Below are 15,917 nucleotides of genomic sequence, written 5' to 3' on the forward strand. Positions count from 1 at the left end.
ATTTTTTTCTTTTCTTAAAAAAATCTGTTTTTTTCAATGTGTAGGGGGAAGAATATAGACAGGGTATTCAGATAACCCTGGTGTTGAAACCTATTACTTACCAGCTGAATGCAGTAGCAACTGTGTTTCCTTATCTGAAAAAATAGGGCTAACACCCACCTTGAAGAATGAGAGTATTATTCAGCTCTCAGATCAATACATTTGGAGGTTTCTGTTCCCTTTCTTTCCTATTTATAATCTGCTAGGGCCTAACTAGAAAAGAAAACAGATTTGATTATTTTTAGAGTGTTAAACTAAAGAAATCACTGCTGGTGTCCAATAAAAGCTTTATACCAAACGGAGTGAAGTAAGCCTCACAAATAATAAAAATCAGCCTCTGTAACAGCGTTTGAATACCAAGGAGATTTTAGGCAATAGGCATTAAGTCAACATGCACCTCCAGGATTCTTCTGCAGAACATTATAATCGGTCATTTCTTCGCTTATGGGCAAGATTTCCAGAATACCATGGGAAAATTAACCCTCATTTCAGTATATTAGGCTTTGAAGCCGGAATATAAAAGCAGCCGGGGTCTATTTCTAGACGCTGGAGGGTTAGAATGCGTTTAAGTCCTTTCCCCAGAGCCTGGAGCTCTTCCTGGGTGTCAAGACCTGAGGGCATCCCATCCCCTCCCTGCTTAAGTCTTCTGAGCTCCCGCCCCTCCCCATTCGGCTCCTTCTCCTTTTCCATCTTCGCTTTCACCCATAAGTGGTCAAAATAGGAAACGGAAGTATTTGCTGCTTGGTGTAGTGCTCGAAAAGGTTTTTTTAAATCGAAAAACAAAAAATCCTCTCCAGGTTCTTCATTTCGCAGTGAGTCCGAATGTCGGTGGGCCCCCCCAGTCCTCCCCCACCCGAGCGCCGCCGCTTCCGTGCCGAGGCTCGGTCTGTCGGAGGGGCCCGCGCCTCCAGCCGCGCCGAGGTCCCGGACAGCGAGCGAGCGAGCGAGCGGGATCCCGGGAGGCGCGTGGAGCACCGCCCCCTGCGCGGCGGGGAGGTGCGGGGGACGCGGCGGCCCGGCCCGGCCCGGCCCCGCGGGGGAAGCCCGTCCCGGGAGCTCCGGGGGCTCGGGCGGCGGCGGCGGCGGCGGGGACGCGGCGCGGTTGCCGCAGGGGAGCGGCGGGAGCGGCGGGAGCGGCGGGAGCGGCGGCGGCGGCGGGCGCGAGGGGCGGGGCGCACTCCGCAACTTCGGCCGCTGCCTCCCGGGCGCGCTCGGCCGAGACGCGCGGCTGCTGCGGGCTGCGGGCTGCGGGCTCCGGGCTGCGGGCTCCGGGCTGCGGGCTGCGGGCTGCGGGGCGGCCGGGGAGCCGCGCGTCCCGGGCGTCCGTCGGTGCCGGAGGCGCCTCCCGCAGGGAGTCCGCAGCGGCCGGGGGGCCCCGGGACGTGCGGGGCCGCGAGGCCGAGCCGAGGCGCCCCCCAGTGGCCGGCGCGGGCCCCATGGCTGGGCCGGGCGGAGCGGAACCGGCGAGGTGAGCCCCCGGGCCGGCGGCGGGAGCGCGTGGCGGGGGCGCCGGCTCCATGGGCAGCAGCGCACGGCGGCACGATGATGGACGTTAACAGCAGCGGCCGCCCGGACCTCTACGGGCACCTCCGCTCTCTGCTCCTGCCGGAGGTGGGGCGCGGGCTGCCGGACCTGGGCCCCGACGGCGCCGGCCCGGGCTCGGGCTCCTGGGCGCCGCCCCTGCTGCGCGGGGCCGCAGAGGCGACGGCCAGCCCCGTGCCCACCTGGGACGCGCCGCCCGACAACGCCTCCGGCTGCGGGGAGCAGATCAACTACGGCAGGGCCGAGAAAGTTGTGATCGGCTCTGTCCTGACGCTCATCACGCTGCTGACGATCGCCGGCAACTGTCTGGTGGTGATCTCGGTGTGCTTCGTCAAGAAGCTCCGCCAGCCCTCCAACTACCTGATCGTATCCCTGGCGCTGGCCGACCTCTCGGTGGCCGTGGCGGTCATGCCCTTCGTCAGCGTCACCGACCTCATCGGGGGCAAGTGGATCTTTGGCCACTTCTTCTGCAACGTCTTCATCGCCATGGACGTTATGTGCTGCACGGCCTCGATCATGACCCTGTGCGTGATCAGCATCGACAGGTAAGGGCCGGCCGCGCCGTCCCGGGTCCGGCTGGGGGTGTGCCGGCGCTCGCCTTTCCGGGGAGGATCAGCCGGACTCGGCCGGATGAAGGGCTGCGCCTAAAACGGCGGCGCCACACATCAGCCCTCCACCAACCGAGCAATTTCGGTTACGGCATAGTCCCCATTCGCCTTTAAAAGAAGAGCCCAAAGTGTTCTAGTTTACTGTGGTGAGGATTGTTAAGACCAAAGTTAAAGTATTTTAAGCATTAGCAGTTCCAGCAGGGGGTCCCTTGGCTTGGTGTTTAGAAGGAACGGATTTGATCCTGGCTAAACTTGACAGACCTTGCTGTGAGTCTGAAAGTGTCGTTTCTTACTCTAAGAAACCAGTCCTTGAAAAGCCTCCTTGCTTCCAGATTGTGGGAGCTGCTCCCAAGGCCAGTGAACGGACTGAGGATGGGTGCAGAATGGGGGGTTCTACATGTCTGAACGTTGCACTTCTATGGTTGCTGATCCTGAATCTCATTCTCCTGGAAGTCTGATTCTGGTGTTTGACAATGTTGTTTGCATCCTGCAGGCTTGCTGACTGGAGCCTTACTCCCTGTCTGAATGGTTGGTTCTAGCCTTTCATCATACCCCTTGAGAATTTTCTCTTGAGAACCGCCCTCCCCCCCCCTCCCCCCCAGTGGAGTAATTGAAACAGAGGCTGACCATCTGTCAGAGATACTGGGGAAAAAATTCAGGCCTTGGGTGTCAGATTGGGCTAGGAGACTCCGAGGGTTTCTTCAGACTCTAGAATCACAGGATTCTGCTATGGAGCTGGTCTTTGGTCCCGGAAACACTGTATTTAACTGACAACTCCAAGTATGGTCCCAGTGCACTTTGGCCACCTTATAACTGTTTCTCTTGAAACTGAAATAGTAAACCTTAGGATTCACCCACATAATTCTGTTGTTTTAAAACCCGCTTACAAGACTGGTATCCTGTTGTGTTTGATGGTACAGAGAAACGATGGCTTATTTATTTTGTGGACTTACAGAGCCTTTAAATGTGTAAACCCTCAGCATAGAAGAAATAATTGATGCCTCCACACTTCAAATGATAGTCCCTCTAAAGATAGTCTAGCATGAAACAGATTTTCTTCCTTTTCCTCCCAGTGAACACTGCTGTTTGTGGTTTGTTGATATTTAACATGTTGTCTTGTTTTACTGCTTGACTAGGGTTTATAATTACTGAATAAAGGGAATGATAGGTAAAGGGATATTTTCAAGAAAAAATATATTGTAACTGTGTTTAAAGATTTAGGTTTTTTTTTTTTTTTTTAATTGATCCTGCCATTTTACATATCATGTTAGGTAGGAACTTCTGAGAGCAAACAAGGAATTATTTTTAAGAAAAGTGCATGAATGGCATATATGAGAATATTAGCTCCAAACTTGACAGCTGAAGTTTTGAATTACTGCAGTTAAGAATGACAAAAACACATGCACTCACAGTCTGGCTGTGGCAACAGGAAATAGAAGAGTGCACTCAATATACATAGTAAGTATATAAATGAATTGTGAGCATAAAAATTGGACTCCTAAGCCAACCAAATCAGTCATTCTTGCATGAATGGAGTCCTTTTAAATGGAATTGAGTGTAATACAACAAATAGAATTTTTGCTTCAAGAAATGCATTTATAATTTGTTTCCTTTCATAAATGATAAATGATACATAAATAGCACAGTATACTAAATCATCTCCTAACACAGCCAGTGCTTCTGCTCTGCTGGGCTCATTCAGGTTTGGTTTGGGACTACCCTGAGATTCCTGTATATTAGCTAAAGGCTTTCTTCACTCCATGTGCACATGTGACTTACCAGCAAGCAGCAAGGATGTCTTGAATACAAGGAAGAGGTTAATTCTTTTTGGCAAGAGTTTTCAATTTCTTCATCCAGCATATCCTATGATTGTCACAAACCGGGATAATATAGGGATGTAGAGTCTGTCTCTTTATTTCCTATGAGAATTGCTCCACTGGTGAATTCTACTTAAAAATTATTTTGGAGGATGAACAGAGCATTTTTTTAAGATAAAATAAAGAACTGATAACACTGGAAGACACAGATTGCTTTTCTTCCAAGAAAACACAAAAATAAAAAATGAGAAAAAGGAAAATACATTTGATATCTAAGGTGAATTATTTCTGAAGAGACTGTTTTCTTCAGTTTCATTGTAGAATATGACCACGGATATACAAATGTGCTAAGAAAATATGAAAAATTTTAATATTTGTATATTCATTCCCTCTTGAGTACAGGGTTAGGTTACAGTGTGCTTTGTGCAGTACTAATCAAAGATGAGTAATAATATTCCTGCTTTTGAGCTCTTACTGTATTGCGAGGATTTGGATATCCGGTGAGCCTTTAATGTGTCCAAGATGGAACCTTTGATTTTTCTTAATGACATCCACCTTACAGGGATGCCTTTCTAGCCTTTTCAATGCAATTTCATGCTGTTCTTCTTCACAGGCTTCAACACTCCCTTCCCCATCCTTTTCAGATAATGATTCATGATCATTGAAAAAGTAGCAATCATTGAATGGATACTTCAATATCTTTCCACCACCAGTCTTTCCTACATCTGTTCCCTTTTTATTTCTGTCCAGTTAAAAGGCTAGAAGACATTGTGTCCCAGCAAAGACCAAACCACCTGCACTTCACATCCCATCCCTTCTCATCTCAAGGATTTTGTTCCTTCCTTGATCCCTCCTCTCTCTTCTTTGCCTTCAGTGTTTCCTCTCAACTGGGTCAAGCTTGATCTTCTATTTAACTTTGGCCTTATGTCTCCCTCAATTTACTGCTCCACTTCACAGTTAAGCTGCTCAAAGAACTGTGCCCACAAGCTGTCTTTATTTCTTTCCTCCTTAGGTAGCTGAGTTTGGCATTCTCAGGTCTACCGAAGTATTTTAACTGGCCTTGTTGGTTTCATTTCCGTCCATCCTTCATTCATTGCCTATGAATGATCTCTTTTTAAATAATTTAAGTGAGATGATATTTACCTATAGTGAAATGCACAGATATTAAATGCATAACTTGATGAGTTTTGACATATGTCTGTACCTATGGACCCACACTCCAATCAGGATGTAGCATATTTTTATAATGCTAGAAAGTTCCCTTGTGCCCCTTTATAGAATCATCTTTTAAAAATAGAAATCAGAGGTGCCTGGGTGGCTCAATCATTTAAGCATCTGACTCTTGATTTTGGCTCAGACCATGATCTCAAGGTTGTGAAATAGAACCCCAAGTGGGACTCTGTGCTCAGCGGGGAGTCTGCTTGAGATTCTTTCCCTCTACCCCTTCCCCCACTCATTCTGTCTGTCTCTCTCTCTCTAAAATAAATCTTTAAAAAATAAAAATAGAAATCAAATTACACTTTATATATAGTTTAAAAACATGTGAAAGAGTTCTATACATTGTTTAGGTGAATTTATATAAGGAGTAAAGGAAAAAAGAGTGCAGAGGGATGGTGAACACCAAACCAAACTCATGGGAGTCCTTATCTCTGGTGGGGTAGGTGGAGGTGTAATGAGGCAGTAGCACACATACCAACTGTACTGGTAATGTTTTATCTCGAATTTTGATGGTTGATACAGTCTTGTTATTTGTTTAATTTTCTGTATGTCTGAAATATATGTTTTAATTTTTTTTGGAAAATACATATAGAAAATGAACAATCCTAAGTATAGAGCTTGACGAATTTCCAACAGGTGAACACTTTGATGTAATCTGCCACTAGATCAAGAAATTGAAAATTACCGACCCAGTAAGGGGGGAGATCCCAGAGATCCCCTTCTGCCCCTCTCTAGTTTTTGATACTTCAAGGATAACTATTATCCTGACTTTTAGGATCATGAATTAGTTTTACTTGGTTAGAACCTCTTGTAAATGGAACAGCTTAGTATGTACTCTTAATTCTGGCTTCTTTTGCTCAATATAATATCTGTGTGATCCATCCATAGTTTTTAGTGTGTCTGTATTTTATTTTGTTTTATTTTACTTTTTTGGTGAGTAGTATTCCATTTAATTTGTCTATAAGTTCACCTGTAGATAGACATTTGAATTGTTCCCAGTTTCTGGATATTACTAATAGTGCTATAAATAAATAATAAATAATAAACATTTGTTTGTTTACAAGTCATTTTGTGGACATGTTTTCATTTGTTTTGGGTAAACACAATGCTCTATACTAAGGTTCCATATTGTATTTTAATTCTCTTTGCCCCCTTACATCTTTTGTGTTGTTTTAATGCATCTTAATCTACATATTTAAAAAGTCTCTTATATATTATTTTTGTTATTTTAAACAATCAGTTTTTATTCTCAGTTCCCCACAGGTTCACCTTTGCATTGTATTTTTTCCTTCATTACCATGCTTTCATCTGGGGTTATTTTCTTCTGCCTAGTTAAACTTTCATTAGCATCTTTTTAAAGTGAGTTTGTTGGTAAGAAATCTTGTCAGTTTTTATTTATCTGGAAATGTCTTAATTTTGCCATCATTTTTGAGTGACGTTTTCTCTGAGTATGTAATTATATGTGTGAGGGGTTTTCTCGGCACTTTAAGACATTCTTCCATTGTCTTCAGGCTTCCATCATTTCTGTTGAAAAATCAGCCATTAACCTACATTATTATTATGCCTTTGAAGATAATGTGTCTTTTATCCTCTGGTTCCTTTTAGGATTTTCTTTTTGTCTTTAGTTTTTATCACGTTTTCTGTGATGTCTCCAGATGTGGCTTTATTGATTATTTTTTGCTGTTAATTTGCTGTCAACTCCACTGGGATTCTTAGTCATTTTTCTTTTTGTGCACTGATATCTCTGATTAGTTTGTTGTTATCTCTTTACATAGTTTTACTGTACCATTTTTTCTCTCTTCTGTGTCTCAAACATACATAATGTAGGACTTTTTTTTTTAAATTTTTTATTTATTTATGATAGTCACAGAGAGAGAGAGAGAGAGAGAGGCAGAGACACAGGCAGAGGGAGAAGCAGGCTCCATGCACCGGGAACCCGATGTGGGATTCGATCCCGGGTCTCCAGGATCGCGCCCTGGGCCAAAGGCAGGCGCTAAACCGCTGCGCCACCCAGGGATCCCCCATAATGTAGAACTTTTATTCTATCACACGTCTCTTATGCTTTTTCTTTATTTTCCATTTTACTCTGTGGTTTAATGTTGAAAAATTTTTGACCTGCCTTCCAATTTATTAACCATCCTTTCTGCTATGTCTAATCTGTTGTTTAGCTTATCTATTAAGTTATTAATTTCACACTCCTAAAAGTTCCATTTGACCCTTTTTTCCTGTATTTGATCCTTTTTGTTGATTTGAATTCTCTGCCTTTCCATGTAATTTCTCCTTAATGTTATTATACTCTTGAGTGTACATAGGCTCTTTTTATACTAATTCCAATATCTGAGTTACTTGTGGTTTCTTTTTGTGTAATCTGCTTTGGATTTTTTTCCCCTAGGTTTTGGGTCTATGTCTTGGCATGCGAAGCACCTTTGATTATATACTCAACATTTTGTACACAAAATTATGTATGTTGTAAATGATGTTATTTTCCTTAAGAGAAAATATCTGTGAGGCAGGCATATTGGTGGACTTATTATTGTAATCCACTTAGGGGTTGTGCTGACTACATGCTATGTTTTAGTTTTTTTTGTTTTTTTTGTTTTTTTTTTATGTTTTAGTTTTGATAGAGCTCTATCTGCTACTGGCTGATGCCTCTATTTAAGGTGTAGCCTTTTTGGGATTTCAGCTAAGAGCATAAGGTGTTCTCAATGACCTCTCTCCCCTGGCTTGTGTGGAACTCTTGATTGTTCTCTCTTCAGCACTGAGAGACTGTTAAAACTCCTATTGAAAGCCTTTGGGGAGCTTTCTTTTTGGCTTCTCAGCCTCCTGCTCTGCACAGCTTCAGAACTCAGCCAATGTCTTGAGGGGAATACTGGCCAAGTATCGGGCTTAGTTTTCTACTTCTTCCTTCTTATTGGGATCTTGGCCTCTCAGGTTTTTATTTTCAATAGACTACCAAAGTTTTTTCTCATATTGTTGCCTCTTCATAAGCAGCTCTGCTGAGGCTCTTTGCCTGGATCCTTACCCCCTTCCCCTCACCTAGTTTTGGCAAATGTCCCAAGGGAAAAAATGGCTGCAGAATTTTGGCTCACCTCTGTGGTTCTCTCTTGTCCAGAATTATTTTGTCCCCTCAACTCCTGGTTGTCTCAAAAACTGTGATGGCTACAAGCAGGGGTGTGTCTCTGCTTTACCCAGTTTTTTTTAGTTGTTTCAGCAGAAGCAATGGTCTGAAGCATCATGTGGCCTCATCATCGCTAGAAGTAGATGTGTGCCTGAGATATTTTAAATATATACAAATAACAGAAGTGTAACTATGTAAATTGCTCTTCTGAAAACCTTTCATTGGCTTTTCATTTCACTTAGAATAAAACCAAAAGTGTTTAGCACATCTATAAGGTCCCTGATTTGCCCCTGCCTTACTTCTCAATAATATTTTGTACCACATTTCCTCCTGCCTTCCAAAGTATAGTCCCACTGACCCTCTCAGTTTCTCCATCATGCCAAATTCTTTCTGAAATCATACAAACCCACCAACTAACATATTTGCAAAACTATGCATGTCTGGAGTTCTATTCCATAATATATCTATTCCCTAATACATATTTTTGATCCCAGGTTGGAAAGCCTGAAAGTATTTGGCAGAAACACTCCAGAATGGCAACAATTAAAATACCTGAAAAATACCAAGTATTGACAAGGATGTAAAACAAAGGCTACTTTCATATATTACTAGCAGGATTGTAAATTGGTGAATCACTTGAACAAGAGTTTGGCATTATTATGTAGTGTTAAAGATACATACAGCCTGTGATTTTGTTATTTTACCATTAGGTATGTATCAGAGAGACTCTTGTCACCAAAAGTCTTATATAAGATTATTTATAATATCCACAAACTTGGAATCCTAAAACTTGAAATAATATATTTGTGCATCAATAGAATGGATAAATAAGTTGTGATTCATTTGTGTAATAGAATACTATTTGATAATGGTTATCCAATTTGAACATGTATCAAAACTATCTGGAGAGCTTATTAGAACACACATTGCTGCGTCCTACCCCAAGTTTCTGATTCAGTAAGTCTGGGGTAGAGCCAAATAATTTGCATTTCAAATTCCCAGATGATTCTGATGCTCCTGGTTTTGGGACCTTACTTAGAGAATGACTGCTATACTACAATGAAAATGAACCACGGTTAAAATGAATCTCACAAAGTAATTTAAACAATTTGTTGTTATAAAAAAATTGAAACATATTTAGAAGTCAGGAGTATAGTATGAAGAACCTAATGTATCCATTGCCTAGCTTCAATAGGGATCACCATTTTCTTCAACATATCCTTTGAGACTCCTCCATCCTCACAGTATCTTAAGTCAAATTTCAGACATCATGTCATTTCACCCATAAATACTTTGGGGTCACAAACACAATGCTGAGCAGAAGAAGCAGAGTTCCTAGGAACACATACAATGAGATTCCACTATTATTTCAAAAATTTGAAACAAACAACTTTGTTTAGAGACCTAGGTAAGTGGAAATTTTAGAAAGAAAAGGAAAGACATATATAACATGAGAACAAGGAGAGTGATTACTTCTTGGCATGCTTTTGAAGTGCTGTAATGATTTATCTCTTGAACTGTGGTGATAATCACATGAATATTCACTTTTAAAATTATTGTCAAAGCATCCATATATATTCTAAGTACTTTCCTGCTTACACATTTTGTTTTATAATCAAAAGGACAGAAGTATTTATTTAATGACAACTTGTGAGGGGCATTTGGATTTACATGAGATGTGTGGTTAATCTGAGCAGATGCTGGTACTCTTTCAGTGTGATCAGCAGCCATTTATTTTTTTGCTTCATGCATGAGGGCAGGAGTCATCTTGAGGTTGTTAACAGTCACAGGAACTCATCTGACTTATTTGCAAGATCCATACTCCTTGGTTCTGACTGGTGTCTGGCTGAAACCTCGCCTCCTTGCCAGGTACCGTGACTCATTTGCTTCGATAATCTGAGCTGCGTTCTTGGCTTTGATTTTGCTGTTATCAGCAGTGCAGGGAGCATTCTGGCTTCCGTGGATCACCTTTCTCTTTAAAGAAGTCATCTTTGCTCATCTCTAAATTAATTTTCAGCTTGTAGGGACCATTTAAGTATTGATGGAATCCTCTTCTAGCTTTGCTATGGGAAGGTGAGAGGGAGGAGAATACACAGGTCTTCTGCTCTTTGTGAGTGATGCTTCCCAGAAACTACTTTTGTTTCTTCTTATGAATTGATGAGCAGGGTAGAGATGCTAACAGCTAATAGGTGTTTTAGTGCTTTATTGTTCACAGACCACTTTCCACACACAGAAATCTTTGGTCCTTCCTTCAGCGTTGTGAGGTGGGCATTGTTGTCTGTACTCAGTGTGGGAGGACCTGGAGGGAGAAAGTGACTTGTCCAAGACAAGGTGAAACCTATATTCAAAGCCCATTCAAGTGCCATGTACTAATGTATATGTCTTTAAGGAAATAGTAGAAGTTTAGATATGGCCAAGATGGAGTTAAATCCTGATGGAGGTCTCTGAAGAAATGTTGAATTAGACTGGTGATGGAAAGGTGGAGAGTTTCCAGGCAAGGGGAATAGAGATGCCAAGAGGCTGGAGGCAGTGAATCAATCTGTGAGTGAACAGAGAAGGAGCCAGAAGGCAACCTGGGTGAGGTAATAGCACAGGAAAAGCCCAAGTCTGCAAGACCTTGCCCCTTGTGGCAGATGCTGCTGGCTGACTTTCTTGACACCTATCATCTTCTTCCTCCTTACTTACAGGAATTCCTGTTTTCAACTGGAAATGTGGCTGCCCAGAATAAAGACTACATTTTCTAGTCTCCCTTGCAGCTAGGTGTGGCCATGTTACCAAATTTTGACCCAAGAGATGTTAGTAGAAATATTGTGTTTCAGCTTCTTGGAAACTTCTTTCAAGACATTTGGTGTGTGCCTTCTTCCTTCCTTTTTTTGTCCTTGTCTCCATCTTGTTGCTTGGCATTTAAATCTGGTGGCTAGAGGTCTAGCTGTTATCTTGGTCAAGAGAGGACCACACTTGGGAAGGAGGGGCAGTGTGCCAGCAGGGTAGCCTGGATCCTGATGGATGGTGGTTTCCACAGGGTTGCCGGAACCCTGACTTCTTAGTAATGGGTGAACAGATACCATTATGTTGTCTGTCACAACTGCTGAACATAAGAGCCAGTTTCTGACCCCACTCATTGATCATTCCATGGATGTCCACATGTATATATCGTAAAACATTATGGAGAGTGTCACTGTGTCATTTTTTTTTTTCTTTGGAAATCCTTTAGAATTAACAACTACCATTTTTGAGAGCCTTTGGTGCTATGTAAATTCCTAAAGATTTTACACACAATATCTCATTTAATTTTCATAACAAGGATGTTTACTGAGTGTCTCTGCTGGCCAAAGGTAAAAAAGAAAGTGTGAACATTTTAAATTCCATTTTGTAGATGAGGAAGCTGAGGGAACACCATATTCTGTGTGGCAGGAACAGCATCTGGATCAAAAGCCCATGTATCCTCCTGTATCACTGTAACCATTGCCTACTGTGTGAGTAGAATACTGTTATACCAGCATTCAAGGCCCTTTATGATTTAACTCCAGATTCCCTTATTGCCTCAATATGACTAACTCCATTATAGACCCTTCCTCTTCAATATGTCAGAACAGAGCTAATTCTCTTACCCCCCCTGCCAAAAAAAAATACTTGTTCCTCTCCCAACATTCCCATCCCAATCAATGACATCACTCTGCAACCATTTGCTTTGCTAGATATTTGGGTCCATTTTTGAAACTTCCCATTAAGCCCCCTACTCTCACCAGCCGGTCACCAAATCCTGCTGATTACCTCTCCCATTTCCCTCTCCCCTCAGCCATGTTTAGCAGCTCAACTGGAGCCTCTATCATCTTTCATTTGGACCACTCAAAGTAGCCTCCCAGGAAGCTCCCTGTATCTACTGCCTCATGGTAATGCAGCGTGTATAACCCTAGCTGAAGAATAGAATTACCTGGGCAATTAAAAAAAAAAAATTACAATTCTTGGAGCCCAGCTCTAGAGTGATCCTGATTTAATTGGTCTGGGTGGGCCTGGGCATCAGAATGTTTGAAAACATCCCCCAAGTAATTCTAGTGTGTAGCAAGATGGAAAGCCCCTCAGTTAAGATGTTCTTTTCAAAAAGCAAATGTGGGATGCCTGGGTGGCTTAGCGGTTAAGTGCCTGCCTTTGGCCAGGGTGTGATCTTGGAGTCTTGGGATCGAGTCCCACATCGGGCTCCCTGCATGGAGTCTGCTTCTCTCTCTGCCTCTCTCTCCACATCTCTTATGAATAAGTAAATAAAATCTTTGAAAAAAAAAAGCAAATGTGATTTTATTCACAGTACCCGAACTTATCTGCACATTAGAGTCACCTGGGAATCTTCAAAAAATTCCACAGCCCATACCCAGGCTATACACGAGCCCAATTAATGCCCAGTCTCTGGGGGTTGGATTCATACATCCAAATTTTGGAAGCTCCCAAGTTAGTCCAATGGGCAGACAGGTTTGGGACACTAACTAGATCGTGCTGTTCTGCTTTTTTAATGGGTTAACGAGTTCCCCTGTTCATGGGGTAAGATCCTAAATGTTCATTGTGACCTAAAAAATTATATAACCTGACCTCTGCCTATCTCACTAGATTGGGGGTTGGCAAACCTTTTTCTGTAAAGGGCTAGATAAGTATTTTAGTAAATATTTTAGGCTTGTATGTCACGTGGTCTCTGTTGCAACTACTTTGCCATTGAGGCTTAAAAGCAACCATAGTCAGTATGTAGTAGATATATGGGAGTGGTTGTATTCCAATAAAACTTTATGGATACTAAAATTTGAATTTCATGAAATTTTTACATCTCATTAAATATTCATTTTTATTCAACTATTTCAAAATATAAATACCATTCTTATCTGGGGGTACTGTACAAAAAACAGGCAGGCCAGATTTGATCCTGTTGGACTTTGCCAACTTTTGCCCAAGATTCAATTTGATTCAATTCAGTTCAGTTCTCTGTCAGTCAGTCAGTCAGTCAGTCAATCTTCCCATCTCCGCCATGCCCCTAATATTCTGGCAACCTTGTTCTTTTTTTAGTTCCTCAACATTTTGATGTTCAGGGCCTCCGGAAGTCTTTTTATTGTCCCTCCCTCCTTTTCTACCTCTTTGGCTGGCTAATTTTTACCACTCTCTAAACAGGTCCTTGGCTAGATGTTTCTGTAGCATGCAAGTTTTCCTAGAATCTCCAGACCATCTTACATAGTCTTATAACTTTCTGCATTTTTTCTTACTAAGACTCACTTCAATTTGTAATTCATGGTTTGTGAAATTAACTGTAATGCATGCATGAACTATGGGATCAATCATCCATACATTCTGCATGGCAGGACCTGTACATTCTTCATGGAATTATTCTTATATTTTGCATGTCAGGAGTCTGTCTTGTTGGAGACTGTCTGCATCCCTAGTGTAGTGCTTGGCACATGGTAGGTGTTTAGTTAATCGTTGTGGATTGATTTGAAGAAGGAAGATGGGTACCTCAGATTCCCAAAGGTCTGGCTTTGACTACTTATTTTCCAGCTTTCTGTGAAACATTCTTCTTGGTGAAAACATAGACGTTTCCCTGGGAAACCAAATTAGGATCAAGGGATTGATGGACCAGAAGCAGCATGGAGGCAGTAGGACAGCCCCAAGAGATTTTCCCATCAAGGTCTAGTAGGCTAGAGAGTCACTTTTCACTCCCATGCATAGGCAGTACACTGATTTTAATAAGGTCCAAGTGACACCAAAGACCTAGCAGCTTAGAGCCAGGGATTTTCTCTTTATTATAATCATTGTTGCAGAGGGAGAATGCAGGCAAAATTGAATGAAAATCCCAGAGCCTTTTTCTTTCAGTGGAGAAACATGCTCGACCAAGCTCAGGTATCTCAGAAGGAGAGTCACAGGTGTCAGGCATGAGAGTGATACTCAAGTAGGAGAGCGCAGTAACTGGCATTTGCAACATAATTTGTTGAGTGCATACTTTGTGTTAGGGCCACTGCCAAGGGCTTTATGTAATTCATCTCACTTCCTCCCCATGACCACTCTGTGGGCACTCTCATCCTGGCCACCTGTGTGATGAGCAAAGGGAGGCTGTTAGAGCTTAAATAACTTGCCCAAGGGCACACAGGAAGAAAGTAGTGGAATCACATTTGGCTGGGGAAATTCTGACTTCAGGTCTTTTGAGACCCAGAGGGGTGTTGACTTTGTGAACATCAATTGTGAACCACATCAAACACTAGATGTTTTCTACCACCTTTCAGAGAGGACAACTGTGATGTTATTATAATAGTAATTATGTTAGCATAAGTTCATAGTCTCTTAACTAACATTCTCAGAGCCAGATGTGTTTTGGCACCCTCTCCTCCAGTGTTGATCCACGGCATCTCCACTACAGTCCATCTGTATTAGCTTTTGGGCTAGGGTTAGGGTAAGTTCATTATGGAATATTAAGATCCATTTCTTCACAGGTTTAAGAAAGACTCTAGACCAGCAGACCTTAACAGAGAGGCCAGGTGTGTGGTGTGTGTGTGTGTGTGTGTGTGTGTGTGTGTGTGTATGTGTGTGTAGAGAAAGGGAGAGAGAGAGGATGCGTGAGCAAGCCAGAGAAGATAGTGGAGCTGAGATTTCTTTAATAGGGCAAACCCTTGTTACTTGTCTCCTAGATATTTGAGTACTGTGGTGATACAAAGGTGAATAGAGACATGGCCCAGACTTCAAGAGGTTATCTAGTTGAGCATGAATTAATATTATTTATTCACATATCAGAAAATTTGGACCTTTAAAAAGTTAGCTTATATCTATTGTTCTGCAGTCAATCCCTGTGTGCTTTGACCTTTCTGGAGGAGTTTATGAGTCATTCAGCTTCTAGTTGCAAACAGTTGGGTTGTTTGAGTGCTTCCATCAATAAAAACCCAGGGACTCTGTGGTCTGTTTTTGAACAGCCTTTCTGTGCCTGAATTATTCTTGCTAAGGGTGGCTGCAAAATTATGGCTCCTGGGCCAGACCTACCTGCCCACTCTTCTGATGTTGTAGTGAAGCGCAGGCTGCCAGCCTCTGGGGACTAAGCAGCTGTGGGCCTTGAGGGGAGCACTCCCAGTGCATCTTTGTGGAGAGCTTGAGTTTTGCACATTTAGCTGGTTTGCATTCTCACTTTCATCATGGACTCTGTTCTGATTCAAATTCCCGAGCATTCTGTATTTCTGGGCATTCTGATAATATTTTTCTACTCTTTCAAAGAATGGCAGCCGGAAAGCTTTCTTCCTTCCTAATGGTTAATTCAGAACATCTGGCAGAACCACACACCTATAGAGGGCTATGAGCCTTAATGGTTAAACCTGGGAGACTTCAGTGGCATGCTATTACAGCCCAGCTATGATCGACCTGATCCAACTGCCTGAATATTTCAGAATTGTATTTTGAGAAATATATATTCTGTATGTTTGGTGTAAAAAAGTCCCTGATAGTCTCAATAAAAGTCTGAAAATTCTTCTGTTTTGATAAATATATTGCCTATGGTTTCATACTTGTTAGTTTTTGGGGATCACAAAGGTTATAGGCCTTTATTAACAACTTCTTAACATATCG

General features: G+C 42.4%; 1 protein-coding gene across 2 annotated transcripts in view; it reads left to right on the forward strand.

The window, feature by feature from the left end:
- The first annotated feature begins 1,472 nt into the window (after positions 1-1,472).
- Positions 1,473-15,917, forward strand: part of HTR7 (5-hydroxytryptamine receptor 7) — an 85,871-nt gene continuing 71,426 nt past the window's right edge. The window contains exon 1 of one of the 2 annotated variants that reach the window (XM_077878432.1): positions 1,473-2,126. In XM_077878432.1, coding sequence (XP_077734558.1) covers positions 1,582-2,126 — 545 coding nt within the window. In that variant the 5' untranslated portion in view covers positions 1,473-1,581. The remainder of the gene's footprint in view (positions 2,127-15,917) is intronic. The other variant, XM_077878431.1, reaches the window with a different exon arrangement.

The sequence above is a fragment of the Canis aureus genome, chromosome 29, assembly GCF_053574225.1.
Source record: "Canis aureus isolate CA01 chromosome 29, VMU_Caureus_v.1.0, whole genome shotgun sequence".
In the NCBI taxonomy this organism is placed as follows: domain Eukaryota; kingdom Metazoa; phylum Chordata; class Mammalia; order Carnivora; family Canidae; genus Canis; species Canis aureus.